Raw genomic sequence first — 23,834 nt, 5'->3', positions numbered from 1 at the left:
AACAACCCAAATTACAAATTTTAAGAAAAAATGTAGCAAGTTCTTTGTTGGCACTAAAAATTAAAAAAAAACTAAAATTTGTCTATCTTGGCCTAAAATTGTATAAAGTGGCACAATAAATAAGAAAATCAATAATAGTAAAATAGTAAAGTTAAAACTCGTAGTTATACAGATTTCAACGAAAAATCAAAAAGTTTCTTGTTGAAGCTAAAAATAAAAATTTCTAAAATTTGGTACAATATAAAATATTACATGAATCAAAGAATTTTTTTGGTTTTGCAGCTATGACCATGTAATCAATTTTTAAAATTTTACAGATTGTAGACTGGGAACGCTTTTTTCCTAAAAATTGTTCGGTAGTCTTTTGACCTACTTCCGCTTTTCAAGCGTTTTAAATATTTTGGACATTAAAGTCAAATAATCTTTTTTCCGCTTTCAATCACACGAGATGACTACAAAACTAGTATTCCCGTAGGTGTTGTAATTTATTATTCATTCATAATTAATTAATTAAATATTTTTGATAAGAGCAAAGTTATAATTTTAAGTGAGAAAAAATAGTTTGCCATAGGTGCGCGTACAATTTTTTTGAGATGTAAACAAGTTGTATTTGTACAAAATTGTAGTCGCTACTAGCATTTAGTTACTACATGATTATGGAAAATACTCATCAAATTATTTTTATGAATAAAATATCCATTTATAAGTAAACTGGTGGGCCATTTACATTTTTCACACATCATCGTTAGATCTTTTTTTGTCATTTGCTTAAATTTAATAAAATGGGCGAGTCAAAATACAAAATAATTTTATTACATCTCCCACTTGTACAGGAATGACATAACTTGTTCATTAGTATTTAAATTCAAATATTTGTGTAAATTATTTAAAACCTGAAACTTGAAATCAAGTTCAATGCATTATTTAAATGTATCCTTCAGGAAGGTTGTTGCTTCATTAAGACGGAGAAAGCTATGATGCCATCATTAGCTCCCAAATTAGTACACTTGTTTTTTTAACACCGAATTACTTTATTTCATGGCGGATACTTCGACAAAACCATAAAAATAATCCTTTGATAAGAGACCCCAATTTGAGATCCTGCAACTCGACTCCAAACGGAATGAATGAAAAAAAGTGATCGGTGAAATCGGCGAAACAAGTCCAAATATTTAATTGTGATCTGACATTTCGAAAAAAAATGCAAATCTGAAGTGCATTCGCCGAAAACATCCGCATCGCTGTGCCACCCAAGCCAACTAAACTCATTTTGCGCATCCTTGAGGCGCGACGCGTCGACGACTACTACGCCAGGAAAACTAAATCCGAAAAAAAATGAGAAATTCGCTGAAAGTACGCAACGACAACTGTAAAAATGTACAAAACCTTCAGGAAATCGTCGATGGGGATGTTTTTCCAGGGTTGACACTGTCTAAATTAGCTAAATTATGAAAACACTGCAATGTAGCGTCGGGCGAGGGGAGCGCGGGAAGTGTCTAACCTCTCGAACCGCCCATCCAAAGCCGGCTCGATGCCGGTTTCCCAGCGTGCAAAGTGCTCAATGGTTTATTCTTCGTCAGTATTTGTTGGGCCGCTCTAGCTTTCAGGCGTTCAGGTCTCTGCAAGAGATTTTGCTAATAAGCATGTATACAAAGTTGATCATAGAAATTAAGGAGAGTGGTTTTGTTAATAACGTGTGTCTCATATTTTCATCTATTGCCTTTGTGTTACATACACCGTGTGTCCGAAAAAAACTGTAAAAAAAAACTTGAGTTCCGAACTGCAGTTCTCAGTGCTTTAACTTAAATACCTCGTAGCTTTAAGGTAAGTCATTCTTACATCACGTGACAAGTCATTTTTGCCTGACATCCCGTGTCATTTGATTCGCGGGGTAAAAGTCGCTTTCTAAATTTAATTCGCTTATACTATGTGACGGCGCGGCATGACTCTCATGCCGGCTACGTGGCCGCCCATACATATTGCAAGGTTCTATCACTGAAATGGGTGTTAAATTTGCACCAATAGCCTGAATTACGGACCATCTCGGCGCATTCCTCTGTCATTACGAATTCTAATTAAATCCAGTCATGACAATTTATTTTAGTTTTCCTAACAAGCGCGCGCGATCTTTTCCCATATTGTGCAATAGGTAATTCTTTAAATTCATTTGCTCGCGAAGCAACAAGTTCGTTCAACGCACGAATTGCGATTTTCGGTCGAATACCTTTCCCGGATAAATATTCTGCTCAAACTTATAATAAATCATTGTGAAGAGCACGTCTGGCGGAATTTTTGCTCGATTTCCTAGACAAATTAACGATGTTTCACAATATTGACACAATCGAGTTACAAAGTTATGTTTTATGACGTTTATGTAACTCGATTTATGGTCCTGTAAAATTTTATGTCTGAAGACGCACGGACTTTTCGGCGAAACATCAGACATGTTTCGTAAAATCGAAGACCAAATTGCATTCCACACATCATTCAATGACGATGCAACTCTAAGCACTTTTTAAATGAATTTTTGTAAAAACTCATGCACTCCGTAATTACAGGCATGACAAAAATTATATAAATGGTTATATCAGACCTTGACATATTTATTGCATGATTTTAAGTACTAAGAGTCGTCTAAGTACCAATTGTTGCGATAACGTTTTATTTTCGAATGAATACATTAAAATTTCTGTGGGAAATGCAACCAATTTACTAGGAACAAGTAATTAAATCCGTGTGTAGGTGCTACTTTCATCGGAAGTAGGCATGTACTGCTGTTCGCAGCGTTCACCGTTCAGGCGCAGGAAAAATGAAAGTTTTTTCCCATTTTTTTTTATTTCTATTGCCGGCCTTGAAGGTTACAGATGGTCTTCTGGAGGCCGATATCGATTTATTCCAAAACAGCCACAAGATACTTTATTATACTTTTAGTAGGCTTTTTTAATATCCACTTTTTCCATTTTGCGTTTTGCTTATTATAACCGCACACTTAAATGGAATGTGACGATAAAATTCCGCGTAATAAACTTACTACGACCAATGTGAACAAACATTGATTGGTCTCAAATCTGGACGATATGACTTCCTTGCACTTCCAATGTTCTCAAAATTACGTAATTTTGTCTACTGTCTGAGTAAATTAGTCACTTTTTCTATTTTTAAACCACTTTTATGTAATATTTCGTCCGCTACAATTATTCATGAAGCCCATTTGAATATATTTGAAAAATTGTGGATTAGGAATGTATCAGTAATTTATGCAGCTCATTTAACGTAAAATAGATCTGCAATTCACATTTTATAGATGAAGTGTCTACACATCTAGTAGACCTTGTATTTTTTTCCATATTGGTAGTATTCTACCAACATCTCGAACGAATTTCCCCAAAATCTTTCAAAACCTGGCGTCTTGATGTTTATAGATTTCTGTAGCAGCATACCAACTGCATTGATTACAACAAAACTAGACAATAAATCGATGCCCCTTCTAGTTTTACTTCAAATCGAGCCAAAAACCTCGTGCTCTACTTCAGGAACTTATTTCAATGATCTATAAATTTATTTAAACGTGATCTACATTATTTATTGGCGATCTGTACCTGTCAGATTAAAACTTGAGATATTTAGCTGAAATCTAATCAGATAGAACATGTGGGTGTCGAAGTCGTTAACGTGGCTCTTTTACTTCATTGATTCGGTTTTTAGAATATGGAAATTTTAATTGGGCGTCCGAAATATGTGAGGAAAAGAGCAGTACTTGAAGAGATATTATCTGAGAATCGTGAGCAATCGAGTTTACAATCTGGAACTGTTTACTCTGTGATTACGTTATTTAGCAGTTGAATTTTTAAGAGTCGTAAAGCTGTGTAGGGACTTTTTGAAACTGAATCATATCATGGCGAGCAATAACTCCTAGATAATTAAAATTAACTTGTTTGCTGGTTTTAGAAAAAAAATCCCATCGATAATAATTATCATTGTTTGTAGAGTTAAACATGGCAGTGCTAATAATAAGTGTTATTATGCGGTATTCAAGAGCATTTGTATTTTGCTTTTAAATAAACATTTACTAATCTACCACCTCTATACATATATCTAGTTATTGCATAGATAAGTTAAAATGCGTTTTAAAATGCAGACGCCAAAAGATAAGTCATATCAAAAATATTCAAAAGTAACCGCATTTCCATATTGAGTAGTAAACCAGAAGAAATGTGCATTTTGCTTGAACTCCACAACGAACTTATTCTTGATAATGCCAATACGTGTCGCGAAAGAATAATAATAATTAAGCACAGTCGAATAACTTGGCAGATATTTTCCCGCCTTCCGCTAAGCGTGACTCACACGAATTTAGTAGGAAGACGGATGATATGTATTTCCAGGCGCCGATTTGGTCCATATGTACCCGCATTGATAAAACCTCCTTTTCACACAAAATCGTTCCGGGTCCAGATTAAATGAGGGGAGCCTTTGATCAACATTCCCATAAAAATAACTCCCTGATCTTTGATTTTCTAAATTCCGTGTTTTTGAGAGTGCATGAGTAATTGAAAGACAGCTGCATCCCATCCAAGTTGTGAAATAATGGTCGTTTCTTTTCCAGCAGCTGCCGTCTCGGCGGGAGCCTCCAGTCAGGGCAAATTTGTGATATTAGTGATAGTGGAATAAAAATAAGTTTAAGATTTAAAAGGAAATCGAACATAGTTTATGATCAATGGATGTATATGAAATAGGCTTGGACTCGGATATATTAGGAAACGGTTGTTTATTTCCGGACGACTTGTGGAGTCACATCGAAATGATCGCCGACACACAGTCACAGTCGTTGCCGGTCATAGATACCGAGAGCTCGACTCTGCTGAATAAAAACTATCAAGTCAAGTACGATTGCATGTGGAATGGGCACTCGAAAGGTCCGATGCCACCTGGCGATGTTAAACCACCTGTCATGCAGGTGGCGTCACAACAGAGCCTCCTCAAACCAGATCTCAAATTGAGTGTTGATCCGAACACGGTAGTACCGATGATGCCATCATACTATTCCATACAGACGCCGCCGATTTCCGACGACGAAGACAGCAAACCTACACATATTTTGCAAAGTCTTCAGTGTGCTCTTTCGGAAAACGAGCTCGATGACGGCGATCTAAGCGACTACTTCAAAGAAGATGGCAAGAGTTGGGGATTCTTCGATGAAGAGTTCGAAGAAGAAGATGACGAACTCGACGATATCAAACCTGATATCTCTCTACTGGACATCGAACCAGAAACCACTTTGAGAGACATCAAACCAGATATATCCTTACTAGAGCAAAAAGAAAACCAAATGCGAGCCTACTATGCTGCTACTGACCACAGCTACCATAAGGGCACTTCTGCCATGCATTCCGACAACTTGGGTCTTGACACTCCTTCAGATTCCGGTGAGTACCACACAGAACAGAAATCGGAGAGCTGCGATTTTCTGTCGGAAGTAACAAGTGAGAATTGCAGCTCTCCGAGACCCCACAGGTTTGAGTCGATAAATCAGGTTCCGAGAGATGCTGAATGTAATTATTTATACGATTCACACTTTTTTTAAACATGTAATTCCAAGGACAATGTAAAGTATATGTTCAACTATTAATACTACATCGTGACGACAGGTTTATCTTCACTGATTTTGCCCAGAAATTGATAGTCTTTTTGGGTCTATAATGAGCTTGAGTTTGATCTCGGTGCAGTGGTGTTAAGGTCAGGGATCAAGCAACAATTTGGGAGTTTTTTTTTTTATAATTCGAGCATCTTATGTCACGACCTTGTTTTAGGATTTACGCAAGTAGATATCGTAGTGTCAGATGAGACGGGCTCAATTCAACTGACCTTGTCAAAGTTATATTCAGTTATAGTAATTGGATTTGAGGAGTTCCTCCTAAACTGTGATTGAGCTAAGAGGTGTTGAATTCGTCTGGTTAAGATCTACTTCTATTGTTATGAATGAAGAAACTTGAGCTTCGTGTTGGGTGCTCTGGGTTTCTTTGGAATCTACAACCGGAAGCGTAAAAACGACCGGAGCCTCGTTCTCGTAAATTCGCTTAATCATCGGTCATCCGAGACTACTCATAACTGGTTCAAATTAATTCCAGAATTAGTCTCAACGAGGTCTTCACAGAAACATCTTATATAATCCCGTTTGCTCACCAACGTAACTGCCTTCTATTATCCCACTGTATTTATTTATAGATAGCTGGCGACCTTATCGTTCCTTGGAAAAATAAATTTCCCACCTTCTTTCGGTAACTCCCCTCCGTTCAGCCAACAGTGAAAAACAATGCAACGTCAGAGAATTTCCAATAAACTATTTTTGTATGCAAAATCCGTCGGTACTAACTAGCTGGAATTCCACTCTCAAGCAAAATGTGAAGGTATTGAATGCATTCCAAGGAATGCTACACCGGAATCCAGTCATCAAATATTAGTCATTTAACCGGCCGGTCTCTAACTTCGTGGAACTAGCACGCGGCAAGCATGTAAAAAGTTTGCTGGCTTGAATGGTTGCGCCGGTACCGGCGCCTGCATTCCCGCCACATGCGCACGCATTTACTATGACATGCAACTCTTTTCCGATGCACCAGCGTACGCACGCAAACATGCTTCATTCCGTATATCGACGATGCGTTGTAGTAAATTCATTAATGTCGATTTGCGTCTACGAGTTACTCTTCCGGGCAAAGAGCGAGCGTGGGCAACAAGTGGCAGCGCGAAACCATACTGCCGTTTTTTATATGGCTGCCATAAAATACCACACGTGCCGGGTCATAAAAGGGCTGTTCTTATGATTCGGGCAAACAATCGATGACTAGGGAGTAGTGTTCCAAGCACAACAATATACCACACGTGGTGGTTCTTTTTGGTGGTCAAAAACGCGAGACGTTGGCCCCACGGTAATTGAGATTTATGGCTGAAATTATTTCATTGAGTGCGTTAGGAATGGACCTTGGGTTTAAGAACCTTGATTCTTTGTACTTTGATTTTTCGAAAAGGAAACAATCTTTTGGCAATTTGGATCCTCAGGAAGAAGCTTATCAACCACACCTTCCTGTAGGAAATGTAGTGTTCAAGGATTGTTTTTTCACTTTCGTGTTTAGACCTTTTAACACCTTTAGAAGTATGGCCGTGTAAGTCCAAAGTTGGTGTTCAATTATGGGCGTGGGAACGGCCCCAAATCGCAAAACTTTATCGGTGAGAAAGTAGGAGTGTCGACCTGTCCGTTGCACATTTAATTATCACTTTTGCTATGTACCGGCGGCATCATGAGATTAGTTTTCTTCAATAAACAGCATTACAATTTAAAATATTTTAATAATCCGGACTCCTCTCCAAATATTGATATTAAATCATATTATTGGGATAACATATGGTCTTGTAGACATGCAGGCAGCATCTGGGACTCACTTAATTACAGTCAACACTTGAAATAGTTGTTATTAACTCTTCAGAATGATAGTTTTCGACTTTTTGTAATTGGATAAATCTTAGATAATGTGAAACAGACTAGAGGGTTACACCCGCCGCCTGCATCGTGGCCCTAATAACCCACGGCGAGCTGCCCACAACTCTGACGCAATCTGCCATCTGGTGCATTCAGTCAAAGTAATATAGGACGCCCCCTACACTCAAAATCGATAATGCATTGTAATAGTTTTATTACTCGAGCGTATTGGCTTACATTTTGCCCGATTTGATAGCGGGTCAGTTCTCATGGGACGTATATTGCCAAAAAAGATAATTACAGAAAAAAAACAACATTAATTACTCGACCATTTTCGGAAATCCGGGCCCTATCTGCTGTCTGCTTGATAACTCGGAGGTGATACATTTCTCTGCTCCGGCGGAAGTTGAATTCGCGTTGTAAATTCATATTCAGCGATGTAATTGCACGGAAAGTAGTTGTATGATAGGTACTTCCGGTCGAAATTTCCAACATTGGTAATGTAGCGATTAGTTTCGCTCACTCTCAATTTTTTAACGGTTGTTCTGAAATGGTATCATGGCCGGATATAATAACGTAAACATAAATTGTTAAATGTATCCATTGACTAGCGAAAGTAACATCCGTCAAAATGGGTAGAGCAATGTCAAATTTAGATTCCGTCCAGCAACAGTTAATCGAAAAATTGTTACGACATCTCAGACATTTTTATCCTCTTTGACGCCTTGTCAAGAGGAAGGTTAAACAATCCAAGCTCCAGATACGTTATCTCATTTTTTTTACAAATACTGCTGTGTAGTAAAATCGAGAGAACCAAGTCTTTACACGTGTCTGTGAGATGAAGGAGATTATCTTCTTAGAAGTTGTAAATATGTGGCATAAAGAACATAGTAATTATTGCTACTTTGTACTCGCATTCATTGATAAATACTGTAGCCGTGTGACGCCGATAATGTCCTTATCGTCTTTTTCGTCATGCCAACCGTAAATTTAAATTTTTATCTAGACTATGAGCTTCTCATAGGGTCGCCGAAAGGTTAACAAATTCATATAAAAATTGATATTGTTACTACGTTCTAGCGTTTGGAAAACAATCGCCACAAGTGGGTTACATGTGACATAACAGGTTTCTCCAAAGACCTATTTTCCGTACAGGAAATTCATATAATACCAGACTATGCCATTTGCATAATAAGGCAAGAAGCCATGGACACTTGAAATCCAATTAAATGCCTCGTTCATTCGACAAGAGTACATTTTTTTCACTTCTAGAATAGTAATTATTTTAAGATCGACATCTATCGTCAACGATTGAACCAAATGCGGGTCAAGTTAAGTAATGTCATGCACGTGTACAAGGCTTCAGAAGTATTGTCTGCATGACCTTACATTTAATTGTTAATATATTCGTCTGGCTACCTTTAAGTTAATTTTTGAATGTAAATCAACCAACTTATAGGTTTTGGTTCAGATCCTTCCATATTTTATGAATTTATTAAATGGACTCTTCATTAAAATTTTAAATTGCACTTGACTGGTCAGCGAAGGAAGCCCTTAATTGGCTCATCTCGGACATTACTAATTACCGTCTTTGCAGGTGGATATAAATATGTATTTATGCGAATTGTTTAAATGTCCAAAAATTTGCTAATTTAACGACTTACACCTACGGGTCTAAAGTACGTCAGTGGCGGAAATAGAGGATAACGAAATTTCAGCGTTATTTTAAGTTTTTAAGGACAATGACTCGTTGCGCCACCAGTGTTATTATATCAACACAGTGGAAAAAAATCAGTCATGAACCCAAAGGGTTAAATTTAAACCGATCAGCGCGTCCCGCAGTGCAATTTTCCGGGTCCATTATTTTATTATATAATCGGAATGCGTGAGGTTTTATCACTTATCAAAAAAATATAAGTGATAGGCACTTGAGGTGTCAAAAATCTCGAGATAATGTCCGCACCAATTGACCCAATTATTAGCCGAAAAACGTCTGAATCCAGGTAGCAACGTAATCGGATATTTGAGTAAATAGAAAGAGTAATGATCGCCATAAAATAAAGTGTTGGTACTGATATCAGTTATCTAAGCCACTTGAACGGGTGAAAATAGGAAACAGTGTTGCAAATTACTCCTATCAGTTTAACCCAATTTTATTTTATTAGTTTGCCACGACTTATAATTAGTATAAAATCTTATCACAGCCTATTGTAAATAATCCTCGGCACGTGTGGAAAATTTGAAGTTTAAGGTCGGAATATTCACAATGTTGCAAAATTAATTAAAATTCGGCTGGATTTTTAAAGAAAATTTAAATCTCAAATCGCGACCTATATCGTCGATATAGTGGTTTCCTTGGCCTTTACTTTCGCGTCGTCATTAGGTCCGTGCGACTTTATCGTCGTGACATGTGGGGAGCTAGCTTAACCTTGTGAAAAAGAGATACACATTTTCAGAGTGATAACACCGGCGAAAATATTTTATATTCGCAAGGTCGCAGATTTTTATTGGCTGTCGAATTCGGTGTCCTTCTTGGATGTCGGGGACCCGGCCGTTGACCAGGAGAGCGTAACTTGTGCGAAGGTCGCGGCTGTCCTCCTCTCTTCACCGAATAGCTCGCATATTCGAGAATGTGAAGTATGAATGAGGCGAGACGGTGGGGACCGATTCTCGAGGCATCAAATTCACAAGTTCCTGGCGGGAAAATGCGGACGGACGGGATGTTGTATGACGGAGTGTTTATGCGACAAGAGGGTCAGACGGCGGGCGAATTTATAAAGTTTTGGAATGAGAGAAGAGAAGAGAAGGTCGCAGACTATTGCGCTAGACGCGTTCGCAGCTGCGGGTTGAAAAGCGCAGACAGGTCGCGACTTGTCGGTTGGGTTGGGAGACTTGCTTCGAGGCACCGCACAAGGCGTCGTATTCGGGCCGCCGCTATTTTCAACCTTCTCATTACATTGCGCCGATTTTTTCCCAGAAATTTACGAGGAGGACGTGATGTTTGACCAAATTTTCGATAGACGAATTGTAAACAAAGTTTGAAATGTTTGCCTACTTCATTAGCGCAAAACTGGACCAACTTTGGGTGTCAAGGTGGTCGAAAATGCTTCGAGATTATTCGGGGAAGCCATTTGTAAATCCAGAACAAGCATTTCTTTTCCACACGTGCCTGCTCCGGAAGCGATAAGGTGAATCGGTGTACACATTATTGTTTATCTTCGTTTCATTCACAGCCTTGGTACTGTATGCTTTCCCTGAAAGGTACTAGAGCAACAAATTATCTTTCATGACATTCCAAATAATCCAATTGCACGCCGGAATGCTCGGAATGTTTTGAAAGTTGTAATTGCGTTTTGCAACGGACTATTTACAAAATTTAAATGACTCAAGTTTGAGCAAAAATGCACTACACCAACGATTTTATGGTAACGACATGGTATCGTCGGAGTCAAGAATTTCCGAGATAAGTTGTGTAAATCTGTTCCCATCGCGTCATCCTAGTTTCATTGAACTTTACAAGAGAAGGCATATATAACTGCAAGCAGGTGCCAACTAACAAGTTTTATTTTCGTTCCCTGGCAATTTTCGACTTTCGTTTTCTTTGAATTGATGCATTTTTGAGTCCCATCGTCCACTTTCCAAACCGGCTTCTGTCCACATTTTCTACTAGGTGGTAAAACGATCCCATGGGTATTCGTTACACTTCCGTCTCGTTTTGTGCCCATTCAAGGATGTTGGGGATAAAAAAGGGTTGCATGGGAAAATTGTCGCGTCGTGCCATTGCCCTCCGCTGCGGAAATGAAGGCACTTCTGGATGGTAGTCACATATACAGGTGTTCCCCATTAAAAAACCGTTTATTCATTAAAAGGACTTGATTTTTATACAAGTCGGATGCACCCGGTTAATTGCGTAATCACGGGAATCCCTAAGCGTGAACACCCCGTGCATAAGAATCTCATTTGAAATTAAAAATTTCTGCTTCGTGCACTCTTTAATTATTCATTAATGGTTTGACGTGTATATTTATCGGGCCATAATAACCCTTTAGAACGAGAATCGATGATAATAGAAGACCAGTAATAAACATTTTGCGGTTCTTTTGTCGTAGAAAGAAAACAGCTTTGTCGGTTTTACCATGGTGGCTTGTTTACAGTTATGTAACCTCAAGACTTTCGGGTTCCTGTTTTTCTCAAAACGTGTTTCCGTTATTTACCACTGCCTTTGATAATGTTCAATACTCTGGTTATCTTATCTTTGAGTCCATGAGAAATGATTGCTTTAATCTTTAACATTGTTGCAGTCGAAAAGTTTCCAACGTTCTTGACGTGAAAATTGCCCATGAACTTTATGAAAAATTTTAAGTACGAATATAAATTCCGCTAATAATGGAATTTGTCAACATTTTTGACGGCCCGTGGACTGAGTAAACACCATAAGCCAAAACGGAAACTTACGCAATATTGGTCTTAAAACAATTACGCATACGAAACAATTAAATGAATTTCATAGGACAGATGTCCATTACGCATTAAAAGTTTCGACGGAAACGTAAGGAGCGTGTTAAGGACAACCATTCGTTAGCATGAATTATTTAACATTATATTATTTGCGAAGTTTATTAACCTTTGGAAAAATTACGTTTCATGATCTCCCAATCTTCAAGGATGTGAAATCAAGTGTGAATGATAAACTGAATGTCGTTATTTACCTAGCTCATACTATCGGTGAAATTTTGACAAAAAACGGATTCAATTCGCTGGTTTTTATTTATTAAATGAATTTGTCGATAGCTCCGCTATCGGTCATTTTATTTATGACCCCTGGAAAGTTCCAAACGAGAAACCAAAACGCTCGTTCTTGACAATAACTTTCGCTATTCTAGAATTTTTATTCCACCTTTTCTAATAAAAAATCTACACGTGTACTGTCACCATAAACCTTAACACTGCAAGTGTGCCCACGGTCACGACGTAAATCTTGGCAGATCTTTTGCCAAAAAATGTCAGTGCAGCATTACAAGTCACTTTTTTAAATAATCCTCATGGCCCTGATCAAGAAATAGTCTGGCATGATAATCTACTGGGTGCACGCATTCCGTGTAGACTGATCCCGCGCTTTTTTTCATTATGTCAAGGTCGCCGACGTCTATTACACGTGTTGGATTTCCTGTCGCCGTCGCCGGCGGTCGGTGCGTTGCGAAATTTACGCACGCGCGTATGGTGGGAACCCCTTTTCGATTTTTTCGTCTCCCGGTCGGATTTGAAGGCTAAAGGGAAGGGAATGTTGCCTTTCGAGACGGAGGAGAGACCGTCTGGGATGTGGCGGGGTCGAAAAGGGGTCAATTGAACAGTTGACATTGCGCAGGAATTTCAAAGCGAAAAGTTTTTTTCGCGACGCGACGCCCTTAATTTTGTAGAGACGTAGACGTTTTGAATAACGATATTGATCGCTGGCAGTCTGACGCAAAATTTCGGCTTGCCCAGATGGAACTTTTTATCAGTTTTTGCCAACGAGATGACCATACACATAAGTAGGTAATTACCAGCGAAAGTGGTAAAGCCGCGTTGCTTTACCATTTTTGCATGTATCGATCAGCGAGCCCCAGGAATATGTCAGTGTGCCAGTCTGCTCAAAATTGTCTTTTTAACGAGCAAAAAATGTAATTAAAAATATGTGAAAGTCCCGACTTTCATTTCATGTTACATATAATCAGCTGAACTCTGACATTTTCGAATCAGTTCAATCATACGATAATGCATTTTTTTCATGGTACGAAGAGAGAATACGTAAGTTTATCCAAACTTTCCTTTGGTTATCTGCAGTTTGAAATTCGAACGACGCGGCGCGTAAAAAGCAACGCCAGCATTTATTTTCTTTGCTTGTGGCGATAACATGGCAATGACGTTCAAGTTCAGTGTCAGCTTCAAAAATGGGCCAACATTTGTTTTCGATACCGAACCAATTTAGACGGTGTATCAAATTTTCGTCTTGAAGCTTCTCACGTATCTCGTGTTTTTTTGTCGATTTACCAATCTGCAACCCCATCAAAACCTGTCGATAAATTATTCAATGTCTCGTTCAACCGCCTGGAGCGTCTCGATGAAAAAAAAAATCAACTTTAATAAATCCCTAAAGCAATTAACGTCCAGACTAATTCCATCCACGATGCCGATATGATAGGGCGCGTCCTTTCAAACGTTGAACCGTCGAAACCGAGCGTGGGGTCCGACCTTATGCGTCGCGATGCCTCTTTAAAAGCGTCTAGCCGAATCGGCATCGCGTCGAGGTCGTTTGCCGCGCTGTTATATTTAGATGCGCGTGATATGCCATTACGGCAATGTGTACAGACTGCGGTCCAGAGCTATGCGTAAGCCTACGCCCACGCAAACCGATCGGTATTCCTCTTGCGGTCTTTGCCGGTTCCGTCGTCGCGGCGGATGGGATTTCCCGTGATGGTGGCTACCGGACGACATGGGCGGGGCAAGCTTGCGGTCAAGGGGGCGATAACTGCATCAAATTTATCAGGGTTTAGTTCGGAAGTACTCGTTGCAAATCTGATTAGTATTATCAACAGTGAGTGACATGTCTTCCTTGCCTCCCTCCAGTGGCGATAAAGTTTTATTAATTTCTCGATAATGCCGAATATGGCCAACCGACTTATTAAATGGATGATTTGCAAGTTTGTTATCCAAATAAGGGGCGATGAGACCATCGGAAACGAAAAATTCCTCTTGTCAGTCAATTTAAGAGAAAATATTCATATGCCATCTCCCGAAATAAACGTATCCATTTTTGCATGGTACGATTCCAGTTATTAGACGCTAATTTTACCGTTTAACCTTCTAGGAGATCAGTAAACTTTTTGAAATTGCCGACCTAATGGTCTGGCCAAGGTGTAATTGATGTTCCGAATGTTGATTTAACAACTCGCAACGTTGTTATAATTAAATAGACATGAAAAAAATGCCAACGATTTAAAGTCCGGAGTAACTACACGCTAAATGTCAACTCTGTTGGGAAAGTGTCATTATCATTACTCGAGTTAGCAAGTAGCAATCATAGAATCGTTATACTTAATGATGATTACAAAAGAGGCGTTTATATTAAAACACTTTGCACAAGTACGCCTGATGACATTGTCTTCAATTTCATTTTTCGGGTTTTTGGTACAATGAGAACCACGAGCCCCACTTACAGAACAAATACCATTCATGTCATTCTCAAAGCAAATTATTACATGAAGTAATTGGCGACATAATATTTTACTGTTCTCAGCCCAAAAACTTCCCATATATTAATTTCGTGGTCCAGGTAACCTAATTACCACCATTTCCGTTCCAAGTCTTCCACGAATCGACAAAAGAATCAATGACGAAACTTTGTTCTTGGCCCACGCAAACATTCACTTCCTAGTTCCAAAATTAAGACATCTAAAATATCTAGGTTAGTCAAAACGGATTTTTAGCTCTTGCCCCCCATTTGCGCAGTCGAAAATTTTATTTTCATTTCGCAGGTGATTAACGTTAATTGTCTGCTGGCTTCATCGACGCAACTGTCCCCGCTATAACTCAAGTCCTTTCTCGGTAAAACTTTTTGAATGTCGGTATTACGAACCTTTTCGGCCTCGATTTTGCCCGGAATTGCCACAATAGGCCCAAAGAAAAGTGGTCTTTTACCTGCGAAGCGCGAAATAGGGATCTTCTCGGAAGTTGCTATTATACGAAAAGAGAAAAAGGTTGCAGCCGGAGGATGCGGTCTGCTTCAAAGAGTTCACCCGACTTCTGCGAATTTGAATAAATAAACAAGGCCGAAGCTTGTGAAAATAACACGCGGAGAATAAGGGGCGAGGGGGTAGTCCGAAAGGTTTCCGACGCTAGTGTTTGTGACAATTGCTTTTGTCACAAAAACAAAATTGTTAAGGACACATTAGAAACTCCTCATTGTTTTCATAATTAAATTATGCGTAAATTGTGCGAAAAATTTAAAAGCACACGCATGATTTGGTCCTTGGTTACCTATTTTCATGCTAATTTACTTAACCATTTGAAATTTGGGAATTTTAACAAGTGTCGGGAAACTATCGATATCTTGAATTTTTCCACATTGCCGGTACGCGTGTATCAAATTCCGTAGACATACAAAGTCAGCAAAATTGATGATAAAACCTTTTTTAATGCGGAGTAATTTAAGTAGCTAATTACTGCAAATTTGACCCAAAAATATTGGTAATGACATCACCCACTTATCAATGTTTTTTTTCTTAAACTAATCCTTGGGTTTAATTATATATTTTCGGTGTTTGAGTGATAACCTCTTGCAAATTTAAGATTCTTTTTGAAATTCGGTCAAGAGTACAAGACAGCTCATAACTTTTCAGTACATAGAAAAATGAACGGATAGATTGCAGATGGTAAACCGATGCGCTCTAAATTTTCTAAAGGTGGGTACCACCTGGATAATGCTCCTCCATCCTTTATCAAGTTTGTTAATTTTCAAAGAAAACGGGCTATTCTTATCTGCCCTTGTCCCGACAGATGAAGCAATATGAAAAGAAAACGGCCTCCACATTTTGCAGATCCCATCTAATCCCATTGTATCTCCAATTCCGCTTGTATTGCAATTTTACCTGCACCCAGCGCGGGTGTTTGTAAAGGAACGCGGAACAATGCAAGAGCTAAAACTCTTCGTCTTGGACAGAATCCATGACCGGTTAGTTACCCGGAGCGGAGACACTCTGTTCCGAATTTTGTAATAGGTACCGTTTAGCGCACGTAATAAAGTTATTCCAATAAGTTTAATGGTGAGATCGGGAGCAACGAGCCCCACATCGGAGAATGCTGCCCCGAAAGAAACTGGATCCGCCAACTGCTCGTTGGTTTGTTGTTCGCTTGTTGCTTGCCTTTCACATTCCATCGCGACTAACGGATTTTCGACTGAAAAGTTGTTTCTGTCTAGAACCTGTCGATTATTCGATAGCACGAATGGCGGCGGCGGGATCTGAAGATGGTACTCGTTAATGGGGAGTAATTTCGGATGGGGCGCCGACGAACCAGTCGCACCAAGCGTGATTAGGTTGTAGAATCCAAAGGATCCGGTGGCAGAAATTATGCAGTTTCGCAAGGATTTTTTTTGCTCGTAGCGTGTAGTACTCCTAGTACTACTGATTGCTGCTTGTACATGTTTTATTAAAAAGCTGTTTGGTATAATTAATTAAAAAAGAAGCGCTTGAGGCTCTTTAAAGCATATTAACCACAGATTGGTACCACGCCCAAATGTTAGATAATCGGTAGTGTCTTTTCGGGACAATAAATATCAAATGGAGTGACATTTACGACAAGAAAACGGAACGATTTAGTCGAACATCAATTTCAGATTAAGATGTACGTAAAAGAATGTCGGAAAAAAGTTCCATGCTGATAACTTTTGGTTTTTATTTGGTTCGTTGAGACACAAAAAGCGCATTTTTTTGCAAGTTCTTAATGGCTTGTGCCCCCTTTGGCCTCCCGGCGGTTCTCGGAGCCCGGCAATCGCGCTTACCTCACACCGAGTCAATAAACTTGTATGCATGAGATGACGCAGGCGATTTTCCAGATTGCAAATTTGATTAGCACTCTAATTTATGAAAGACCATTCAAAGAAATTATCTCTCGACCATTCACTCACTGTTTTGATCTATTTCTAATTGTCGTCTACAGTTTTTTGTTTTCTTCTGTTACAGAGGAAGAGATCGATGTGGTGTCTTTGGGTGAGAAACTCAACATCAGCAAGGCGTCTACTGGCGTCTTACCAACCAACCCATCAACAAAAGATCGCCGTCAGATCCAGAGAACGATGCTTAGTCGGTTTCCGCAAGGCTTGAAGACCATCCTACCCGTGAAGAAGGCCCCAGAAATCCAAAAGAAGACTCCTGAAGGTAAAGGAAGGAACACCAGACAGTGCAAAAAAGTCAAAAACCAGAAAGGGTGCAAAAGAAGGTACGGTTTCTTGCATAATAGTGACAGTGAACATGAACCTTCGGAAAAGCGCCATCTACATAACAATATGGAACGACAAAGGCGCATCGATTTGCGTAATCTTTTCAATGATCTGAAGAGGACTCTACCGGATATCGGTCGAAAACCAAGAGCTGCGAAGGTACACATTTTGAGAGCGGCCGCGTCCTATTGCAAAGCTCTCGTAGATAAGGACATAATTTTGATTCGAGAAGAAGCGAAAGCTAGGCAAAGGCAGATGTACCTTAGAGCCAAACTGGCGAGGTTGCGGCGAGAAATTGCCGCTAAACGCTAAACAAACCGTCGCCGGTACCATCCAGAATAGCGTTTTCTAACTATTTTAGCACTATTTTATTCGAATTGGTTCATATAAATAGGTGAAATTAACTGTGATTTATAAAGTTTGTTGTTTATTTAGGGAGTTTTGTGCTTGTTGTTTTTTATTTAACCAGTTTTTAAAACTTAGGAAATACTTTTATTTGCAATAAGACATGCGTCATGTTTTAAATAATTGTGATGAATACAATTTGTTTGTGATATAATGCTCTGTTTTTATGATTAAGAATGTTGTTTTTAGTTTCGATTTTTCATTTCTCAGAACTTCCCCTTTGTTTTTGAAAGTTGATTTGAAATTTTCCATTGTTGAGCAATATTCACAACCACAAATTGCTCTTCGGCACTTTTTTATGAACATCATGTCGTGTTACCAAAACTGTATATATGTTCGCTGCTCTGAAGTTTTTCTTCTCTCTTTGAAAAAGCAGCCCTTTCATGCTGTAGGCTCGAGATTTGTAGGAATCGTGTCGACAAACCACCGTTGTGGTTCTTGCCGACTTTTTTTTTTATTATTTTAAGTCTTATTTTAACAGTTTTATATATGTTTCATTATGTGTATTTCATTCACATGTTATGATGAGGAACCGAAGCGTTTTTTACATTTAGTTCTTCATCAGATTTAAGATCTATTGAGTATCTGTTTTGATTTCTAAATTTAGTTTTGTATATAGTTTGCAGTGGGCGGACATTATAATAGTTGTGTTACATATTAACTTTTTCCGCTTTTTTTTTAAGAAGATGAGCTCACTAGGTTCATGTATTTCTGTTTTACAAACTGTGCTTCTTGTATCAGAAAACTTCCTAAACTCGCCATCAAGTCTCTGAAATGAATCTCCATTGATTTACTAGTTTGTCTGCGCTGAATAAAAAGTGCCTTAAACTGTGCGGACCTGATGCCCTGAGTGCAAATTGTTTTTTTGCAGGTAGCCGTTACTGCTCCTGCTCTTTATGTGAAGATTTATAATAGCTTGATGGTGTCGTTTTCGCATTTACAGCCTACAAAACACGCATTTAGTTTCAGAAAATTTCGAAAGAAACTGACGGGACTTCTAATACAAGAAGTTAATTTCTGTTCACACCAGACGTTATGTGATAATAGGTATAAGCTATTTTTAATTTCTATTTTGTGAGCTCTTATTCATATTCTATAACATTGTTTAGCATTGAGTAGCAGGATTGAGTTTACGTGTGTGTGTACCTATTTTATATTAGTGGTTTTTTAATTGTATAATTTGTTACAATTTTGGTATATTGTGTACATATTGTCCATTTTTATTAGTCTTCCTGAAGCGTTTACTATTAGTCGTAAGATCAAGAGAATTGTTGTGTTCATGATATTTTACAGTATTTTATACTTTTTGATAAAACAAAGTTAAATTGAAAAAAATAATAAAAATAAAAAATTACAAAAAAAATCAGTTTGCTTTACTTTGCAAGTTGTCGTTTATTTTTTTACATTTTGCAGAGTAAAGACTTAGTTCGTGAATGTACCTGTGATGTAAACCTCGCTGTTGACCAAATATTACAAAAGTAGTCTCACAAGCAAGACACAATTTTTCTTGATCTATATAGTAAATATATAGCAGGGCAATTCTCTAACTTATCGACCCACTTGTGACGGCTTTTGGTGACGCAATTATGTTTACAAGGATAATAACATCTTATATTTTAATTTTGTTCTGTTATTTGTACTTATACAATAACTTTACTTGTAATCATTGGTTGTAATTATTTATATAATCAGTAGTCTTATGATTGCTGTAACTAGTTCCTTTAAGTTACGAATATAATTTTTGCTTTGTACACGAGTTCTTTATTTCTCTCTTCACCCTGAAACTCAAAAAAACTACGAGTCAATTATCACTTTATTGAGCCTCCTTTAACAGTCTGTTTTTTCTATCTTTCATTCTTTTATGACGATTGGACTTCAAGTGGTCTGCCCACTGGAAATTACCGACAAAAGCACGTTCACATATGTCGCAAACGAAGGTGTCATCTTCACAATTCGGATTGGTCGCAGTCGTTTGCGTGGGCAGAGGTTCATACTTACATGATGTCTGCGATATATAGCTCTCAATTATTTCTTGAGCGGGCTGCGTCACATTCTCTTCCCATTTATTTATATCCGAGACATCCAACCCAAACATTGGGGGCACCTAGCAAAAATGAAGATGAAGTCAGAACACAAAAAAAAGAAACATACCTCGCGATCGCGCCTGCCTAAAAACCGATTTGTCGTCCATTTGTTCTGTTTTTTAGCGTACCTTCTGGTTACCATTTTTAATTCTTCGATACATTTCTCAAGTTCCTTGCGCCCACTTTCTGAATGTTTTTCTTCGTCACTCATTGTGAGGTAAGAATGGAATTCTTTGAAGCCGATGGATTGGAAAACGCCTCTTGTGTAGTCTGGAGAACTGGAAAAAACGTGTATCCTGAACAAGACTGTGTTTACATTGATATTACTCGGTGTTTTGTATGCGTTCTTCGTTGTACCTCTTGTGGAAGCTAGTAAGCTCTTGTACCAATCCCTGCTCGACCATTTTATCAACTCTTTTGTTCAATCTATCATCAAGAATATCCTAAAACCACCCTTTAATTAAAGTATCTAGAAATCTTATCCGAGTTACTTTATCGCATTGTAATCTGAAAATTACAGCGTTCGAGTATCGTAAACCGCCCCCAGAGAGCGATCCTCCTTTCGCTTTCTGTTGCTCTTCAAGAATCTCACTGAGTTGTCGCCCTTTCTGGTACAAAACTTCTAAGGATCTACAAGGATCTCCTTCTTTATCGTTCTTCGACATCGACAATTTTACCTTAAAATTTTCCGTTTGTTATTTGGGTGTAGACGTCGCGCCATGTTCGGATCCAAAATTTTCAACTTTTTATGTAGTTCTTCGCTGGACAGCTCGTGATCTTTATTAACGATGTCCGGCAACATTTTTACATGGTCTCCGGGAGGTTCAATTAAAATTTTCCACAAGAGGGATTCTATATAATAATTAGTTCCACCAACGACGATTGGTAATTTATTTCTGTTTATTAAATTGTCTATCTGAATAGAATTTAAGGAAAAGACTTTTGGGGGAAGAGTGATGAAAGCAGACGAAATTACCAGTTAAAAGAATAGCCGCCGCATGAATTTTACGAGTTCCGCCAATAAAGTTTATAATAAAAATAAATTAAGGGTGTTTATAATACATAATTTCATTAAGAAAATATGGACCGTATGTAAACTAAATTAAAATAATTAGTTCCGAAAGAATGACCAACAAAGAAACTGCACCAAAAAGGAAAACGTAATAAGCTTATGAAGTAATTAAATATTTATAAGTGTGTGACACGCACTGACCGGAAATGCGTAAGGTCAAAAAGTGCTTGCACCTGCCTGTGATTAAGAAGAAGATACGACTAAAACTGCAGGTGTAGTTGTGGCCCATCAAAAGAATATAATTAAACGTTTTTAAGGTATCGGTATTTAAGCGACCTTGAACATAAGTGAAAACGCCCTTATCCATATTTATCAGGTTCACAATTAAATGATTTGAAAATGTGAAAAGACTGATTTTCTAATTTCCTGTTTACTTAAATTTATGTCGTGAATTCTAATGTCCAAATTATTGTAATGGTGTTTTTGAAGGATACGATTTTCAAGGCATTATTTCGGTAGTCCACAACTGTGTAGGTCTCGTGCGGTTCTAAAATATCGAGGAGATGATGGGGGGCGAGCTCTTGCTCTTCTTTTGTAGCTTTAGCTGTGATGATGTCAAGTCCTTTGTAGACCTGGACAAATTTAAAATATGAAAGAAATTTGTGGGGCGCAGTCCAAAAATACAATACTGGAATGACATAAACTACAAAGAAAGTTCAATTTCACTGACGCAAATTTTGAGAATTATTATTAAAACAATTTTGACTACTTGAGATCAAAATCAAAAATTGCATTTCTCTGATTTTACTGCAATTTGTACAGAAAATTTGTATTGCTAATAAAGCCAATTAGCATTCTTCGCGGCATACAGCCAATCAAATTTCTGTCTTCTTCCTGATAGATTTTTTTGTCACATTCGCGTGAAATCGGTTAATGTGACTGTTAGCTATGGAAGGATTAAAGAAAGCTGGTGCATCAATTTAATCCGCATTGCCGCAATATTCTATAAATGCTCGATGGAATTAAAGTCCAGTCAAGTTTGTATGAAACGCCATTAATTTTTTTAAACGCTATGTTAAAAATAATTATGTAAGTCGATTTGCGGGACATTGAAATAATTCATTGCCGGTCATAAAAAACTGACGTAATTTCATAAGGGAAATTACCATTTTCTTGCAAAAAAGGGCTTTCTTTGTTCACGTTCGGATACGTTTTTTGCACTTTGTTTTAAGAATTTACAAACAAAGTATGTAACTACCAATAAATTCTTTAGTTAATTGCCGTCTTTCGTCGGGGAAGTATTGTCTAATGTTCGTGACGGATTATCGCGGTTTTCCTGTGTCCAAAATGGCACATGATATGGGTTTTAGTTATGGTGAAGTTGCATGGAGTGTGTGAGTTCTACTGACGACTGTAGTGGTTCACAACGTTCTGATTTAATTCTGAATATGGGAGAACTGGACGGTAGGTATAGGTAGGTATACTGGGAGTATTTTTGTAAGGTAAGTGGCATTTTTTGTTCAGCAAGTAAGTCAAGATAGACACTCTGTTAAAATTTAGCAGCCAAAACCCCAAACTCCCTGTATACATAAAAAGAACTGCAAATTTGTGAATTTGTAACTACATATATCATTGACAGTTTTAAACGTATAGTAATAAATCTTCGAATATCATTTTTGATTTAAATGTAAAGACTAGTAGCCACCTGAATTTTCAATTTGAAAAAAGTGAAAATAGCATTAAATTTAAAGATGAATGCAAATCAATATGTTCTTATAGAACCTGTTCTATAGAAATTATATAGCCCTTTCAATCAAGCGAAGTTTATTAGGTTTTATAAAATTTAATGTCCTTAATTTTAATATTGCAAGGATTTATTTTCAATTCGACCTGAATAGCATCGTGCATATATATAAATTACCAATTTAATATAGTTCAAGCTAGTTCAAGACAGTGTTGAAATATGTAATGAGTAGATTTAACATTTGGAAATAATGTTCATAAACAGAAAATTTCCTTCCGAGCGCACGTGTATTTCTGGCTGCATATTGCTTTCAAAATTTAAACGCGTTAATTTTTTTCTTTCAGAATTGTAATCCTGAGTTGTATATAAAAGGTAACAGAAAGCAAAAACAGGTGATAAACGAAATTAGAAAAATTAAATCCGCACAAAACCCTTCTTAAAAGAAAAAGTAAACAATCGTGCATAATTTGTGTTATAAAATAACAATTAAAATACCTGCATGGAATCGGCACTAATAATTTCTCCCTTAAATTTCCGAGCCAATTCTATGGATAATTTCGTTTTACCAGAGCCTGTGGACCCTAATATAAACACAAGGGGCAATCTTTGGGTCATCTGGAACAAATGAAATCTAGTCTAAATATTTCACGTGGAAAGAAATTTAATTTAAAATAATACACTATATAACACAGTATGATCAAAATAAATGTGCGTTTTGTGCAATCAGAAGAATGTAATAAAATCTGCATTAAAACATGCACAAAGGTGTCCACAGTTTTTAATATTATTTATTCTTTTTCTAAATTACAAAATTATGTAATAAACTTATCTCACCTTAATTGTAGTTATTTAAATATTGTCTTTATCCACAAATTACTCAAAAAGCACTTCAAACACTGAATTTAAAGAAATTACAACACCTCGTGGTTTCTGCCAAAGAGCACATTTTCAAATTTTAGTAACCTCAAAACTCAGCTGATCAAAATGTTCTTTGTAGTGCTTCAACTGTCAACCACGAGATGGCTGGTCAAGCGTTCTTATTTTCTTTTTTTTTGATACAGTTAAAAGCGTAAAAAACATGAAAAATTGAAACTAACTCTTTAAGATAACTGTTAGGCTCATAAATTCGCAAATTCAAA

General features: G+C 37.7%; 2 protein-coding genes across 3 annotated transcripts; one reads left to right on the top strand and one right to left on the bottom strand.

Annotated features, from left to right (window-relative positions):
• The first annotated feature begins 1,540 nt into the window (after positions 1 to 1,540).
• On the top strand, positions 1,541 to 18,041 carry LOC148179432 (uncharacterized). 2 transcript variants are annotated; one of them, XM_088031033.1, is made up of 3 exons: positions 1,541 to 1,824; positions 4,610 to 5,426; positions 17,194 to 18,041. In XM_088031033.1, the coding sequence occupies exons 2-3, from the start codon at positions 4,718 to 4,720 to the stop codon at positions 17,760 to 17,762; spliced, it is 1,278 nt and encodes a 425-aa protein (XP_087887159.1). In that variant the 5' UTR covers positions 1,541 to 1,824; positions 4,610 to 4,717; the 3' UTR covers positions 17,763 to 18,041. The 2 variants fall into 2 exon arrangements, with proteins under 2 accessions (XP_087887159.1, XP_087887158.1); XM_088031032.1 differs by having other exon boundaries at positions 4,607 to 5,426.
• Positions 18,042 to 19,650: 1,609 nt separating this feature from the next.
• On the bottom strand, positions 19,651 to 23,764 carry LOC148179431 (tRNA dimethylallyltransferase). Its single transcript, XM_088031034.1, has 8 exons — positions 23,530 to 23,764; positions 23,191 to 23,310; positions 21,446 to 21,583; positions 20,617 to 20,855; positions 20,431 to 20,569; positions 20,267 to 20,382; positions 20,007 to 20,217; positions 19,651 to 19,959 (listed from the first exon to the last, which is right to left on the bottom strand). Exons 2-8 carry the CDS (start codon positions 23,308 to 23,310, stop codon positions 19,669 to 19,671), a joined length of 1,254 nt encoding a protein of 417 aa, XP_087887160.1. The 5' UTR covers positions 23,530 to 23,764; the 3' UTR covers positions 19,651 to 19,668.
• Positions 23,765 to 23,834: the final 70 nt, after the last annotated feature.

The sequence above is a fragment of the Gnatocerus cornutus genome, chromosome 2 (assembly GCF_029298725.1).
Source record: "Gnatocerus cornutus isolate USDA-ARS CGAHR chromosome 2, icGnaCorn1.1, whole genome shotgun sequence".
Classification (NCBI taxonomy): Eukaryota; Metazoa; Arthropoda; class Insecta; order Coleoptera; family Tenebrionidae; genus Gnatocerus; species Gnatocerus cornutus.
Note: the sequence above shows the minus strand (reverse complement) of the source record. Positions and strands in the feature narration are given on the sequence as shown.

Excerpts from the sequence above, each read along its gene's own strand:
- LOC148179432 (XM_088031033.1), top strand. The coding sequence starts at position 4,718 with ATGGATGTATATGAAATAGGCTTGGACTCGGATATATTAGGAAACGGT. Across the intron at positions 5,427-17,193 it reads TGACACTCCTTCAGATTCCG|AGGAAGAGATCGATGTGGTG; the intron begins GTGAGTACCACA and ends CTTCTGTTACAG.
- LOC148179431 (XM_088031034.1), bottom strand. The coding sequence starts at position 23,310 with ATGACCCAAAGATTGCCCCTTGTGTTTATATTAGGGTCCACAGGCTCT. Across the intron at positions 20,383-20,430 it reads TCAGATTACAATGCGATAAA|GATATTCTTGATGATAGATT; the intron begins GTAACTCGGATA and ends GGGTGGTTTTAG. Across the intron at positions 19,960-20,006 it reads TAGGCAGGCGCGATCGCGAG|GTGCCCCCAATGTTTGGGTT; the intron begins GTATGTTTCTTT and ends CATTTTTGCTAG.